This window comes from Hoplias malabaricus, chromosome X1 (genome assembly GCF_029633855.1).
Source record: "Hoplias malabaricus isolate fHopMal1 chromosome X1, fHopMal1.hap1, whole genome shotgun sequence".
Lineage (NCBI taxonomy): Eukaryota > Metazoa > Chordata > Actinopteri > Characiformes > Erythrinidae > Hoplias > Hoplias malabaricus.
Window position 1 is genome coordinate 20,163,821 of NC_089818.1, and position 13,317 is coordinate 20,177,137.

The window sequence follows — 13,317 nt, forward strand, 5'->3', positions numbered from 1 at the left end:
TGAAAATGAAAGTTGAAAAGACGTCCAAACACAGACATTGAAAAGACGACTATTAGACGTATTTTGGACGCCCATTGACGTTATAAATAGGTCCCGAAATAAATTACTTGTATAAAACGCGTTTTGGACGTCCACTGACGTTATCAATTGGTCACCACTTAACTAACTTATTAAAATGGATTTTGGACGTCCATTGACGTTTAAAATATGTCCTTGACGGACAGACTACTTTTAGACCTATTTTGAACGTCCAGGGACGTTCCTTGTTTACTGGGAAATGGCTTACTTGCTTCCTATATATGCACAATGTAGAAATTAGAGTGCTAATTACTTCTTCAAACACACATTAAACCTTGACACCTTGACCCTGGATCATAATATAACATTTACATTTCAATGTCTTTTGATAAATAAAAAAAACACCCTGTGTTTATGCTTTATTAAATTTACAGTCCTGAGGATTATCTTGGAGTAACAGAGCAGTTTTTACCCATCTATATTATTGGTGTATGTTTAGTATTAGTGAGTAAGCTTAGTAATGACACATTGATTCTCCTCCCAGCAGATGGAAGCAACGAGCCACCGTCGAGTCTGAAACTGCTGAATAAATCCCAACACAAAGACTCACTAAGAGCTTGTACTGATAAGAATCCATAATACTGATGATCAAAGATCTGATTTTGAATTAAATCAGTACTTATACTAATTTCCTGACCCATAGTCATGTATTTATCTTCCTTAACTCAGGCAGGAAAGCCACACAGACACAGAGAGAACACACAAACTCCTCACAGACAGTGACCAAATATAAAGATCAAACCCAGGACCTCAGGAAGCTGGGTGGCGATGGCACTATGTAGCACTACCATGCCAATGTAAATATAGTTTATAATATAATTTAGTTCTGGGATAAACATTAAATGAAGACTTATAATCTATGTCCAAATGTTTGTAGACACCTCTTATAGCTACTGCATTTCAGACATTCAGTTGTGCACACACAGCTTCTGTATTCTCCACAGGAAAGCGTGAAAAGTAATGGCATGCACTGGAGCACTGTACAAGACTAAATTTACTGACGCCCATTGGGAAATGTCAGCAATAGACTGTGTTTGTGGAGTAACTGAGCTCCATATTGTGACTTGTTGGAACGTCATTTGTGATCCAGAGCTTTTCATCCAATACTTTATGACTGTTCTTGTGGCCGAATGCCATCAAATCCACACAAAAAAGTTTCAAAATCTAGTCTAAGGCCTTCCCAGACTTTACTGTAGCAAAGAGGAACAAACTCCCCATTAATACCATTCATTTCAGATGAAGTGTTGGTAAAGCAGGTGTCCAAAAACATTTGGCCACGTAGTGCAGTTCTGCTAAATCACGGCGATGACTCAGCTGTGGGCTAATCTCACAGCTTTTAATGAGGCTTCTTAAGATAAGATATGACTATGTAAGAACAGTGTTATTAAGGGTCATCAGAAAATAATCAGGAAAATGCTCTTTCACTTCAGTTTAACACGAGTCTGAGGCCCATATCTGATAAATGGCCCTTTTATATCTCTTATGGCTACAGATGTGTGTTCTCTTTGAAAAGGCCTTAAATGAAGTGCATGAATAGCATAAAGTATTTTTCTTTCCATATTATAGCAATTTTGCTTCATTTTCAGGGACTGTAGTGATTCATGGGAATGGGAATCTCATGTTGACAATTTTGTTACACACATTTTTTTAATTTGTAAAAAAATGCCCTTTAAAGTGACACTATGCACAATTTTCATTCATTCATTGTATGTAAGTGCTTATCAGGTCCAGGGTCTCTGTGGGTCCAGAGCCTACCCCGGCATCACTGGGTACAAGGCAGGAACACACCCTGGAGGGGGCGCCAGTCATTCACATGGCAACACACACTCGCACATTCACTCACACCTATGGACACTTATGAGTCTCCAATTCACCTACCAAAATGTGTTTTTGGACTCTGGGAGGAAACCGGAGCACCCGGAGGAAACCCACATGGACACAGGGAGAACACTCTTCACAGACAGTCACCCGGAGGAAACCCATGCAGACACAGGGAGAACACACCACACTCCTCACAGACAGTCACCAGGAGGAAGCCCACGCAGACACAGGAAAAACACTCTTCACAGACAGTCACCTGGAGGAAACCCACGCGGACACAGGGAGAACACACCACACTCCTCACAGACAGTCACCCGGAGGAAACCCACACAGACACAGGGAGAACACACCACACTCCTCACAGACAGTCACCAGGAGGAAACCCAGGCAGACACAGGGAGAACACTCCTCACAGACAGTCACCAGGAGGAAACCCAGGCAGACACAGGGAGAACACTCCTCACAGACAGTCACCAGGAGGAAACCCACGCAGACACAGGGAGAAAACACCACACTCTTCACAGACAGTTACCCGGAGGAAACCCACGCAGACACAGGGAGAACACACCACACTCCTCACAGACAGTCACCCGGAGGAAACCTACGCAGACACAGGGAGAACACACCACACTCGGGACTAGAACCCACAACCTCCTGGTCCTTGGAGCTATGACTGAGATACTAACCTGCTGCACCACCGTGCCACCCTATACAAGATTTTTATTTTTTGCTTCTGGGGCTCCCCCCCAGTGTAAATACATTTTTACAGCACTGTACTGAATAAATGGGGAGAGGTGAGGGAGGGGCATGGTTTCCTATCTTCTTTCAAAAGTTACATAGCGCAGTTTCCACATTGCAGCCTAGAGTAGCAATAACAGAAACTGTATTCTTCCTATTACAGGCCAGAGGAGCATTACAGTGAGTTTGAAGCTTCATTTATATTGCAAAAAGTTTATTTAGTGTTCCTTTAACGCTTTCAATAATCATGCCAGTTCACTTCGCAGCATCCACAGTTAAAGTAAATCCTGTTAGTCCTTTATTTTAAAAGACATTTTAAAGGTAGGTGTTTTTCCATGACCTCTTTCTGCAAATCCACTCCATGAGAAAGTAATCTACTGGCAAAATCTTACTCCAACTCTTATTCCACTTTAAATCTGTTGATAGATGAAACGAGCTCACACTGTGCAGAGTGTAACTAATTAAAGTAAAATCGGAGCTTACTGTGTGCTAGCAGTGTCACCTATCACTGTATCAGAGATTCACGGGGCTTGCTTTGTTGTTGGATGCGCTGTGTTGTTTTCACTGTTAGTGTGAGTGTTTATTCAGAATGTAATCTGGAGCACACACTCAGACCTGTGAACAATTTCACACAGGCAATCTGCTTACTAGCATGTGTTGTTGGACTTTATGAGGAACCCAGAGCACCTGGAGGAAACCCCCACAGACACAGGGAGAACACACCCCACAGACAGTGGCCAGAGGCCAGATCTGAATCCAGAAACACAGGACCGTGATTGTGAGGTTCAGGTGCGGCATCCAAAACTTTGACAAATGGGTGCATGTATTTTCATAAGAATGTTCTCTTTTACTGAGAATGTGAACTCTGAGGAGTGTGTACAGTTTGGTGATAACACTGGGGACACATGGAGGATAAGATATTTGTAGACAAGGATAAAAGCTTGACTTACTGGACACACCCAAGAGTCATGTACAGGTCGTGCAGTACCATGTGATAACCTTCATACCACTGCTGTCCAAAGAAAAACATAATAATAATAATCTCCATTACAGTAATTTTATAGCAGAAGGAAAAAAAATGTTTTAACTTTCTATGGAAATCAATTTAAAAAGATTTTATTTCACATAATTTTGTAGCATTTCTATTGGTCCATTCATTATGAAATTGTCACACAGTGTGAAGGACAGCTGCTGTGTTCAAATGATGTAGTAAACTAAACATCCACAAAGATGGAGACATGTTTTTAGTTGGATGGTGTAGATAAGCATTTTTGTTTAGAAATCTCAGCTACTGCAGCAAAGGCTCAGTCCCTGCAGCAAAAAAAGGTCATGGCTGAACTGTTTGTGTGAAACATCATGAGAGAATTGTCAAACACTTCTAAAAGAACATTTCAAAAACATTTAAGGTTTTCAACATTCATTCATTCATTGTCTGTGACTCTTATCCAGTTCAGGGTCTCGGTGGGTCCGGAGCCTACCTGGAATCATTGAGCGCAAGGCGGGAATACACCCTGGAGGGGGCGCCAGTCCTACACAGTGTGACACACATTCTCCCATTTATTCACACCTACGGACACTTTTGAGTCGCCAATCCAACTACCAACGTGTTTTTGGAGCGTGGGAGGAAACCAGAGCACCTTGAGGAAACCCACGCAGACACAGGGAGAACACACCACACTCCTCAAAGACAGTCACCCGGAGGAAACCCACGCAGACACAGAGAGAACACACCACACTCCTCACAGACATTCACCCGGAGGAAACCCAGGCAGACACAGGGAGAACACACCACACTCCTCACAGACAGCCACCCGGAGGAAACCCACGTGGACAGAGAGAGAACACACCACACTCCTCACAGACAGTCACCCGGAGGAAACCCACGCAGACACAGGGAGAACACACCACACTCCTCACGGACAGTCACCCGGAGGAAACCCACGCAGACACAGAGAGAACACACCACACTCCTCACAGACATTCACCCGGAGGAAACCCAGGCAGACACAGGGAGAACACACCACACTCCTTACAGACAGTCACCCGGAGGAAACCCACGCAGACACAGGGAGAACACACCACACTCCTCACGGACAGTCACCCGGAGGAAACCCACGCAGACACAGAGAGAACACACCACACTCCTCACAGACAGCCACCCGGAGGAAACCTACACGGACACAGGGAGAACACACCACACTCCTCACAGAGAGTCACATTTCTGCCAACGGGGACTAACTGTGATCATCATAAAGATTTGGTCAGAGCATGATGTTAAGGTCTTGTGGCATGTTCCCAGTGAGCAGTGTTTAGTAGTGTTTTTGATAGAATAGTGCCCTTGTTCACTTGCACACCAATGAGCCTTGGGCACCTGATTTTATGCCAGTTTGAATCCAGGCTTCTGGTGTGTTCCAGGGAAGACAATAAAGACATAAATTTAGATGTCCTTCCCTGATGTTCAATAATGCATTCTGGTTGACAGCCATTTTGATATCAGTGTTTGTCTGCTGTAATGTTTCAAAACAGAATGCAATAATTGTTTGCTGCCATTAAGAATAGATTATGACTCTTCTGCTAATCACTTACTCACTGATTGCTACATAGATGAATCACATGCAAGAATTTCCACTGGCAAAGTTGTTTAAATACAAAATATGCCAGTAAATGTAAAATAACTAAAACAATAAAGCAGAAGTATAAAAGTAGCAGGGGAGGCATGGTGGCGCAGCAGGTAGTGTCACAGTCACACAGCTCCAGGGACCTGGAGGTTGTGGGTTCAAGTCCCAGTCCGGTTACTGTCTGTGAGGAGTGTGGTGTGTTCTCCCTGTGTCTGCGTGGGTTTCCTCCGGGTGACTGTCTGTGAGGAGTGTGGTGTGTTCTCTCTGTGTCTGCGTGGGTTTCCTCCGGGTGACTGTCTGTGAGGAGTGTGGTGTGTTCTCCCTGTGTCTGCGTGGGTTTCCTCCGGGTGACTGTCTGTGAGGAGTGTGGTGTGTTCTCCCTGTGTTTGCGTGGGTTTCCTCCGGGTGACTGTCTGTGAGGAGTGTGGTGTGTTCTCCCTGTGTCTGCGTGTGTTTCCTCTGGCTGACTGTCTGTGAGGAGTGTGGTGTGTTCTCCCTGTGTTTGCGTGGGTTTCCTCTGGGTGACTGTCTGTGAGGAGTGTGGTGTGTTCTCCCTGTGTCTGCGTGGGTTTCCTCCGGGTGACTGTCTGTGAGGAGTGTGGTGTGTTCTCCCTGTTTCTGCGTGGGTTTCCTCTGGGTGCTCCGGTTCCCTCCCACAGTCCAAAAACACACTTTGGTAGGTGGATTGATGATTCAAGAAGTGTCCGTGAGTGAATGTTTATGGACTGGTGCCCCCCTACAGGATGTTTTCCTGCCTTGCACCCACTGATTCTGGGAAGACTCCGGACCCACCATGACCCTGAACTGGATAAGTGCTTATGTTAAATGCAGCAAAGTTTTGTGTATCTCTAATTACTGAGGAGAATCAGCAGTGAAAACGTCTTATTGCTCCTTTAACCACAAGAAAGAAATGAATAAACAGTAACAGCTAAAATGCAGCTAATTTCAATTTTCTATTAATCTAGAAGTACATTTCAAGAATCAATAATTTTTTCAGTGATTCTTCTTCACATTATAAAACCCCATTGTACTGGATGACATAGAGACTTCCTGAATACATTTCACACATGACTGCCCTCTTGAGCATAAACGGGTTCACCAGGTAAAGCAAGGTAATTGGATATGAGCTGAACTTATAAAAATATAAGTAAAACTAATAATTAATCAGTTTCAATAACATACTTTGCTAAGTTTTGGTGAAAAAAAGACTTTTATATTCTTTAAAACCCCTCTAAGTTAATTTGGTTTGGTAAATGTCGCTAGTTACTGCCCACTTCAGATTCCTAATAAACAGCAACATCCAGGGAAAGGCAGTGATCTATCTCACTCTTCATTGCTTGTGTCTGGGTTACTGCGGGATTGAAAAGGCAATCACCATCCAATGGCAAAAAAATTCCCTGGAGCCTGAGAAGCACGAGAGACCTGTCAGTCACAGCCCTCTGACCAATGGCCAGGGACTCACCCAGTCAATCACACACTGATAATCTGCTGCTCCAGACTTTGCCCTAGAGCAGGAATCAACAAGTCAAAAACAAAAATAAGGAAAACAGTAAGCCCTAGAAACCTGGATAAATTCCCAGACCTCAGCTCCGTGGACGTGAGAAGGTGCTTGTTTTAAAATGGCACTTCTTTCTGAGAAGGTATTGTAGTTTACATATTTCTTGTAAGCTTTCTCAGCTATTTGTTGGCTGTTCTTTGGTTTGAGCGTACGTTTGTCAGTTTGAGGTAATGGTAAATTTCAAGTGTGCAGTTTTTGTTTTAGAATTTTTTTTCTCAAATCTGCTCAGAGGCATAGCACCAGTCCTTAACTAATTCAACACAAGCGCATTTTATTTACTCTCCTAAACCACAAGGGAAGCAACAAATCAGGCACATCTTCGCTATTAAAAAGGAAAAACAAAACAAAACAAAAAAACCTCCAGAACCATTTCTGAGAGGGAAGAATATTTTTTTCTTTTAAAAAACCTAACTTATTTCAACTAAATTCAAGGTCATTTTAGAGCATATTTATAATAGAAACATTAAAAAAAGAAAATGATTAGATTTGTCATCAAAAATTCACTGTTGGGAAAGACTATATATATATATGTTTATATGGGGGGCGGCACGGCATGGCTCAGCAGGTTAGTGTCGCAGTCACACAGCTCCAGGGACCTAGAGGTTGTGGGTTCGATTTCCCGCTCCAGGTGACTGTCTGTGAAGAGTGTGGTGTGTTCTCCCTGTGTCTGCGTGGGTTTCCTCTGGGTGACTGTCTTTGAGGAGTGTGGTGTGTTCTCCCTGTGTCTGCGTGGGTTTCCTCGGGGTGACTGTCTGTGAGGAGTGTGGTGTGTTCTCCCTGTGTTTGCGTGGGTTTCCTCCGGGTGACTGTCTTTGAGGAGTGTGGTGTGTTCTCCCTGTGTCTGTGTGGGTTTCCTCTGGGTGACTGTCTTTGAGGAGTGTGATGTGTTCTCCCTGTGTCTGCGTGGGTTTCCTCTGGGTGACTGTCTGTGAGGAGTGTGGTGTGTTCTCCCTGTGTCTGCGTGGGTTTCCTCCGGGTGACTGTCTTTGAGGAGTGTGGTGTGTTCTCCCTGTGTCTGCGTGGGTTTCCTCCGGGTGACTGTCTGTGTGGTGTGTTCTCTCTGTGTCTGCGTGGGTTTCCTACGGGTGACTGTCTGTGAGGAGTGTGGTGTGTTCTCTCTGTGTCTGTGTGGGTTTCCTCCGGGTGACTGTCTGTGTGGTGTGTTCTCTCTGTGTCTGCGTGGGTTTCCTCCGGGTGACTGTCTGTGAGGAGTGTGGTGTGTTCTCCCTGTGTCTGCGTGGATTTCCTCCAGGTGACTGTCTGTGAGGACTGTGGTGTGTTCTCCCTGTGTCGGCGTGGGTATCCTCCGGGTGCTCCGGTTTCCTCCCACAGTCCAAAAACACACGTTGGTAGGTGGATTGGCGACTCAAAATGTGTCCGTGAGTGTGTGAGTTAATGTGTGTGTGTGTCTGTGTTGCCCTGTGAAGGACTGGCGCCCCCTTCAGGGTGTGTTCCCACCTTGCGCCCAATGATTCCAGGTAGGCTCTGGACCCACTGTGACCATAAACTGGATAAGGGTTACAGATAATGAATGAATCAATGTTTATATGGGGACTATACATTGTTGGTTTTTAACTGTTATAACCCTTGGTCTATTGGATACATTTACAGAATGTTGTTACATTTGTTATTCATAAATATCACTCCATTAGAAAATGCTGACAGATTGATCATATCTTTACCCTCACTCTGCTGGATTATGAATCTGTGTGATGATAAAGATGAGTGTGATTCTGGGTGATGTTTGGAGCTGGGTGGTTACTCACTGGTCGGACAGACAGGTTTCTGCTGCTGGTTCTGAAGCGTGGATCATGTTTGTAAACAAAGTCTTTCCTTAGTTTCAAAGTCTAGTGTGTAATGATATTTTAATGGTTTCAAGAGTTGAATTACTCAGTGATGCTTTATCAGTGTTTAATAATCATGGTGTAATTGATTAGATGGGGTTTGGCAGGTTGTTGTTATGGTATGTGGCTGATAACTGTAAATTGAAGCATTAAAGAGTTAAGATGTCAAACCCCACCCTTTGGAACTTTTATTGCCACCTAGCTGCATTCCTCAATTATAAATGTAACGCCACAACCAACTGGTGCGAGTGGATCAGACACAGCAGTGCGGCTGGAGTTTTTAAACACTGTGTCCACTCACTGTCCACTCTTCCCTTGTTGGTCCACCTTGTAGATGTAGAGTCAGAGACAGTAGCTCATCTGTCGCTGCACAGCGTTTGGTCGGTGGACTATTCTCAGTCCAGCAGTGACACCCAGGGCTGTAATAACTCTAGCAGCACTGCTGTGTCTGATCCTCTCGCACCAGCACAGCAAAGGGGACTCACAAAGTTTGCAGAGCAATAGGCGGACTAACATCTGCATTTGTATAACTACAAAGTTCCCATATGTTCAGTGTAGCAACTGTAAAAATAAAGTGAATATTTTGGCTAATTGATTAATTATACGGCGGCGCAGCAGGTAGTGTCGCAGTCACACAGCTCCAGGGGCCTGGAGGTTGTGGGTTCGATTCCCGCTCCGGGTGACTGTCTGTGAGGAGTGTGGTGTGTTCTCCCTGTGTCTGCGTGGGTTTCCTCCGGGTGCTCCGGTTTCCTCCCACAGTCCAAAAACACACGTTGCAGGTGGATTGGCGACTCGAAAGTGTCCGTAGGTGTGAGTGTGTGAGTGAATGTGTGTGTGTGTCTGTGTTGCCCTGTGAAGGACTGGCGCCCCCTCCAGGGTGTATTCCCGCCTTGCGCCCGATGATTCCAGGTAGGCTCTGGACCCACCGCGACCCTGAACTGGATAAGGGTTACAGATAATGGATGGATGGATGGATGGATGATGAATTATACCATTTTTAAAAACGATCAAATCTTTATTTTCATTCTGTAGCCAGTAGGGAGCCTGCAGCAAGAGACTCTGAGCGGAATTAAGGGAGAAGAAAGAATGAGAGCTAGTTCGTAGCTGAGGCGCTATTGTCTGAAACTGCTGATGAATACAAAGTGCTGCTCTTGGCCCCCTCTGAGGAGGGAATCAGATTCTGGGGGTACTCCAAAAGTATCCAACAGCTCAAAAAGACCTTGAGAGAGAACTTTTCCCACATAGGTTTAGGCACATTATCTGTCAAAGTAAAAGGCTCAGAAGCTCAGATCTTGCAGACTGCAGGCCTAAGGAAAAACCATGGTTTAGGACTAAAGAGCAATTAGCTAAGTCTTATCACCAGAAAGGACACAGTGTTATCACTGGGCAGTATTCACCACCTGCAGTAAATAACTCAAGCTATGCTTAAAAAATAAAAAAAGGCAGGTCAATGAGCATTCGCGGTTGAAAAGCTATGGTGACTATTCGATAAATGGAGGATGGATTACTGCAGGAGATTAGACTCTGGACCTTGTTTGGTATGACGTTATTCTGCTTGTCAGAGTGGTTTCTTCAGGGTTGACACGGGGAATGGTTTAACCTTGGGGTTGTGGCTGTACCCAGATGAATGGCCCGCATCGAATGATGGTGTTCACTCAGGGTGAGTCCGGCTGCCTGTGATTTGGGCCAAATAACTGAGCCGTACGTGCCAAAAGTAAAACAGATTTGGTCGAATTATATCTGCTATCTGTTTAGAAACACAGGGACTACACAGAGGAGTGACTTCCATATATTCCAAATGTTTCCTTACTTCTGAGAGTGTAGCATACTTACGTCACCAGAACCTTGTTGAGGAATCCCTATCAGCCTTTCTACTGTATCACATCATCAAACCTAGGAAAGCTGTAGCCCTACGTAATGTGTAATGAGCTTAGCATTTGCGAAATGTCTTGTAAACAAGCAGGCAATTAAGGGGAAATTAACTGGGCAGGAGCCCATTTTGTTTTTCACACTAGAAAGAAAAATCCAACCCTTGGGTGGCGCAGTGGCCTTATTGATGGGAGGAGTTCAAGCGCAGGTGTTGCCATCCGAGTCTATACCCAAGGCTGGCCCTTCCTCTTCCCTTGTGACTCATAGACATCTGTTAGCTAACATAACAACACTGGCAGTTAGAGTTCTCCTCCAAGCGTGTCCAGGTGTCCAAAAATATACTACCACTTCTCAGTGGATGCAGTCACTGTCACAGCGTGGGAGCTTTGCTTGAATGCCTACACTGTAAAAAAATTATTGTAAATTTTACAGTAAAATACTGGCAGCAGAGTTCCCAGCCATTTACTGTATTTTTACAGGATCACTACTGTATTTCAAATTTACAGCATATTACTGTAATTGAATAATACAATAATTTACAGTAAAATAGTGGCAGCAGAGTTCCCAGCCCTTTACCGTATTTTTACAGGAATACTACTGTATTTCAAATTTACAGCATATTACTGTAATTGAATAATACAATAATTTACTGTAAATACTGTGATTTACAGTAAAATACTGGCAGCAGAGTAGTAACGCCACTATGGCCAAGTTAATGTGCCATCTACAGGCCATTGTCAGTATTACTGGTGCTTTGGTGCCCCTCAGGAATTGCTCTTCAGGAATTTTACCCCCATTGGGGGGTCCTGACCTTTGAAGAACAGAGTGAAAGGGGTGGTGACAATGAATGAAGAGCAACTGATGAACTACTAGGTCTTTTCAGAAAGCCTTTTAAAACAGTTCTGCCCTAAAATTGACCCTAACCCTGCTCCCAGTATTAAACAGCTGCAGCAGCTGTCTGTATCTTGAAGTCTGGATATAGTCACATACTTGATTGGTATATATCAGTACTTTTTGACACGGATGGCGCCACAGACATGGTGACATTTGTGACAGTTGCTGTGTGGAGCCCTTTGTTGGCTGTAGGCCCCCTGCCTGTGACAGCAATGATCCAGCAGACGTCCCACACTGTCAAATAAATACTTAATACAACTGCCCTAAAAAAAGAGCTCCGATTTATAGCAACAACCCCAAAAACCTGCCAGAAGAGCAGCACGTTTCTTCTCCTGTCACAGCCCCATAACCCAGCTCTGTGCCCTGATTGAGGCTCTCTTTCAGCTCTTCTTTGCACTGCAGTAAATAGGAGGTTTCTATTAAAGGCTGAAAGGGCTCAGGAACTCCCTCGAGGGGAAAGCCTGTGATTCTCAGCTCTCTGAGGGTTTACTCCACAATCACCACTCTCCCAGAGTCGCATCACTTTTCCATATTAAGATAAGAGAACTTCACAGGTGAATGGGAGAATGCAGTCTCACCCACTCTATAACTCTCTGGCTCTCATTTCCTCTCGCGCTATTATTCTGTTTCTCAGAATATACTTTCTCGTTCACTTACTCTCTTTCTCTTTCTATCACTCTCTTGCTCTCATTTTTCAGTCCTCTTTGATTCTGCTACTCATTCTCCCTCGTAGTTATATATTGTGTTCTCTTTTTAAGTTTCTCGCGCTCTATTCCTCACCTCTACTTTTTTCTCAGGTTCTGTTTTCCCTCTTCTTTTCTGTTCATCTTTCATTCTATTTCTCACTTGCACATCTTCGGGTTCCCTCTCTTGCTTTCTCTATTCTTTGTTCTGCTTTCAACTGTCAATCGGTCTCTCTCTCTCTCTCTCTCTCTCTCTCTCTCCCTCTCTTCTCTCTGAACACTCAGGGTAATGGCTAAATCTGCACTGATAACATAATAGACTTTAATGAGCCCAGCTATTTTTTTCCTCAATAGCTTAAAAGTGCTTAATTGTACTGAACTTGATTTTCTGTAAATGACTGAATAATATCTGAATTGATTGACAGCCTTAAGTTATATAGCTTCTCTTTTTATCTCTATTGTTATTGGATTGGAATGTCTCAACTTGTTTAACTCATTTTCAATGACTGTCGTCTTCCTCATTCATTCATCGTTTGTAAGTGCTTCATCCTGATCAAGGTCGCAGTGGGTCCAGAGCTCACCCAGAATCATGTAACCTCAGGCTTGTTCAAATTCTTTAGTGTACAATACATCTTCAAATTACAGAAATATTCCACAAATCTCAGACATAAAAAGCATAGACTTTCAAATGATTTCACACCCGGTTATGTAGCTCCACATTGGAGGTGTACAGCACAATGTAAGCATTTCTGATGAAGTGGCCAGGGAATGGTACATGGCAGGTGTTTCTAATAAAGTGGCCAATAATTGGATATATGTGGCAGGCATTTCTCATAAAGTTCTCAGTGCATGGAAAAACAAGATCAATTTATAATAAAGTGGCCAGTGTGTGGGTCTAGACAGTAGGTGTTTCTAATAAAGTGACCAGTGAGTGGGTCTAGACAGTAGATGTTTCTAATAAAGTGGCCAGTGTGTGGGTCTAGACAGTAGATGTTTCTAATAAATTGGCCAGTGTGTGGATCTAGACAGTACGTGTTTCTAATAAAGTGACCAGTGAGTGGGTCTAGACAGTTGATGTTTCTAATAAAGTGGCCAGTGTGTGGGTCTAGACAGTAGATGTTTCTAATAAATTGGCCAGTGTGTGGATCTAGACAGTACGTGTTTCTAATAAAGTGACCAGTGAGTGGGTCTAGACAGTAGATGTTTCTAATAAA

General features: G+C 43.9%; 1 protein-coding gene across 1 annotated transcript in view; it reads left to right on the plus strand.

Annotated features, from left to right (window-relative positions):
* The first annotated feature begins 6,874 nt into the window (after positions 1–6,874).
* LOC136676140 (cyclic AMP-responsive element-binding protein 3-like protein 3-A) overlaps positions 6,875–13,317 on the plus strand; it is a 32,197-nt gene continuing 25,754 nt past the window's right edge. The window contains exon 1 of the mRNA XM_066653010.1: positions 6,875–6,895. Within this exon, the coding sequence (XP_066509107.1) occupies positions 6,875–6,895 (21 nt within the window). The remainder of the gene's footprint in view (positions 6,896–13,317) is intronic.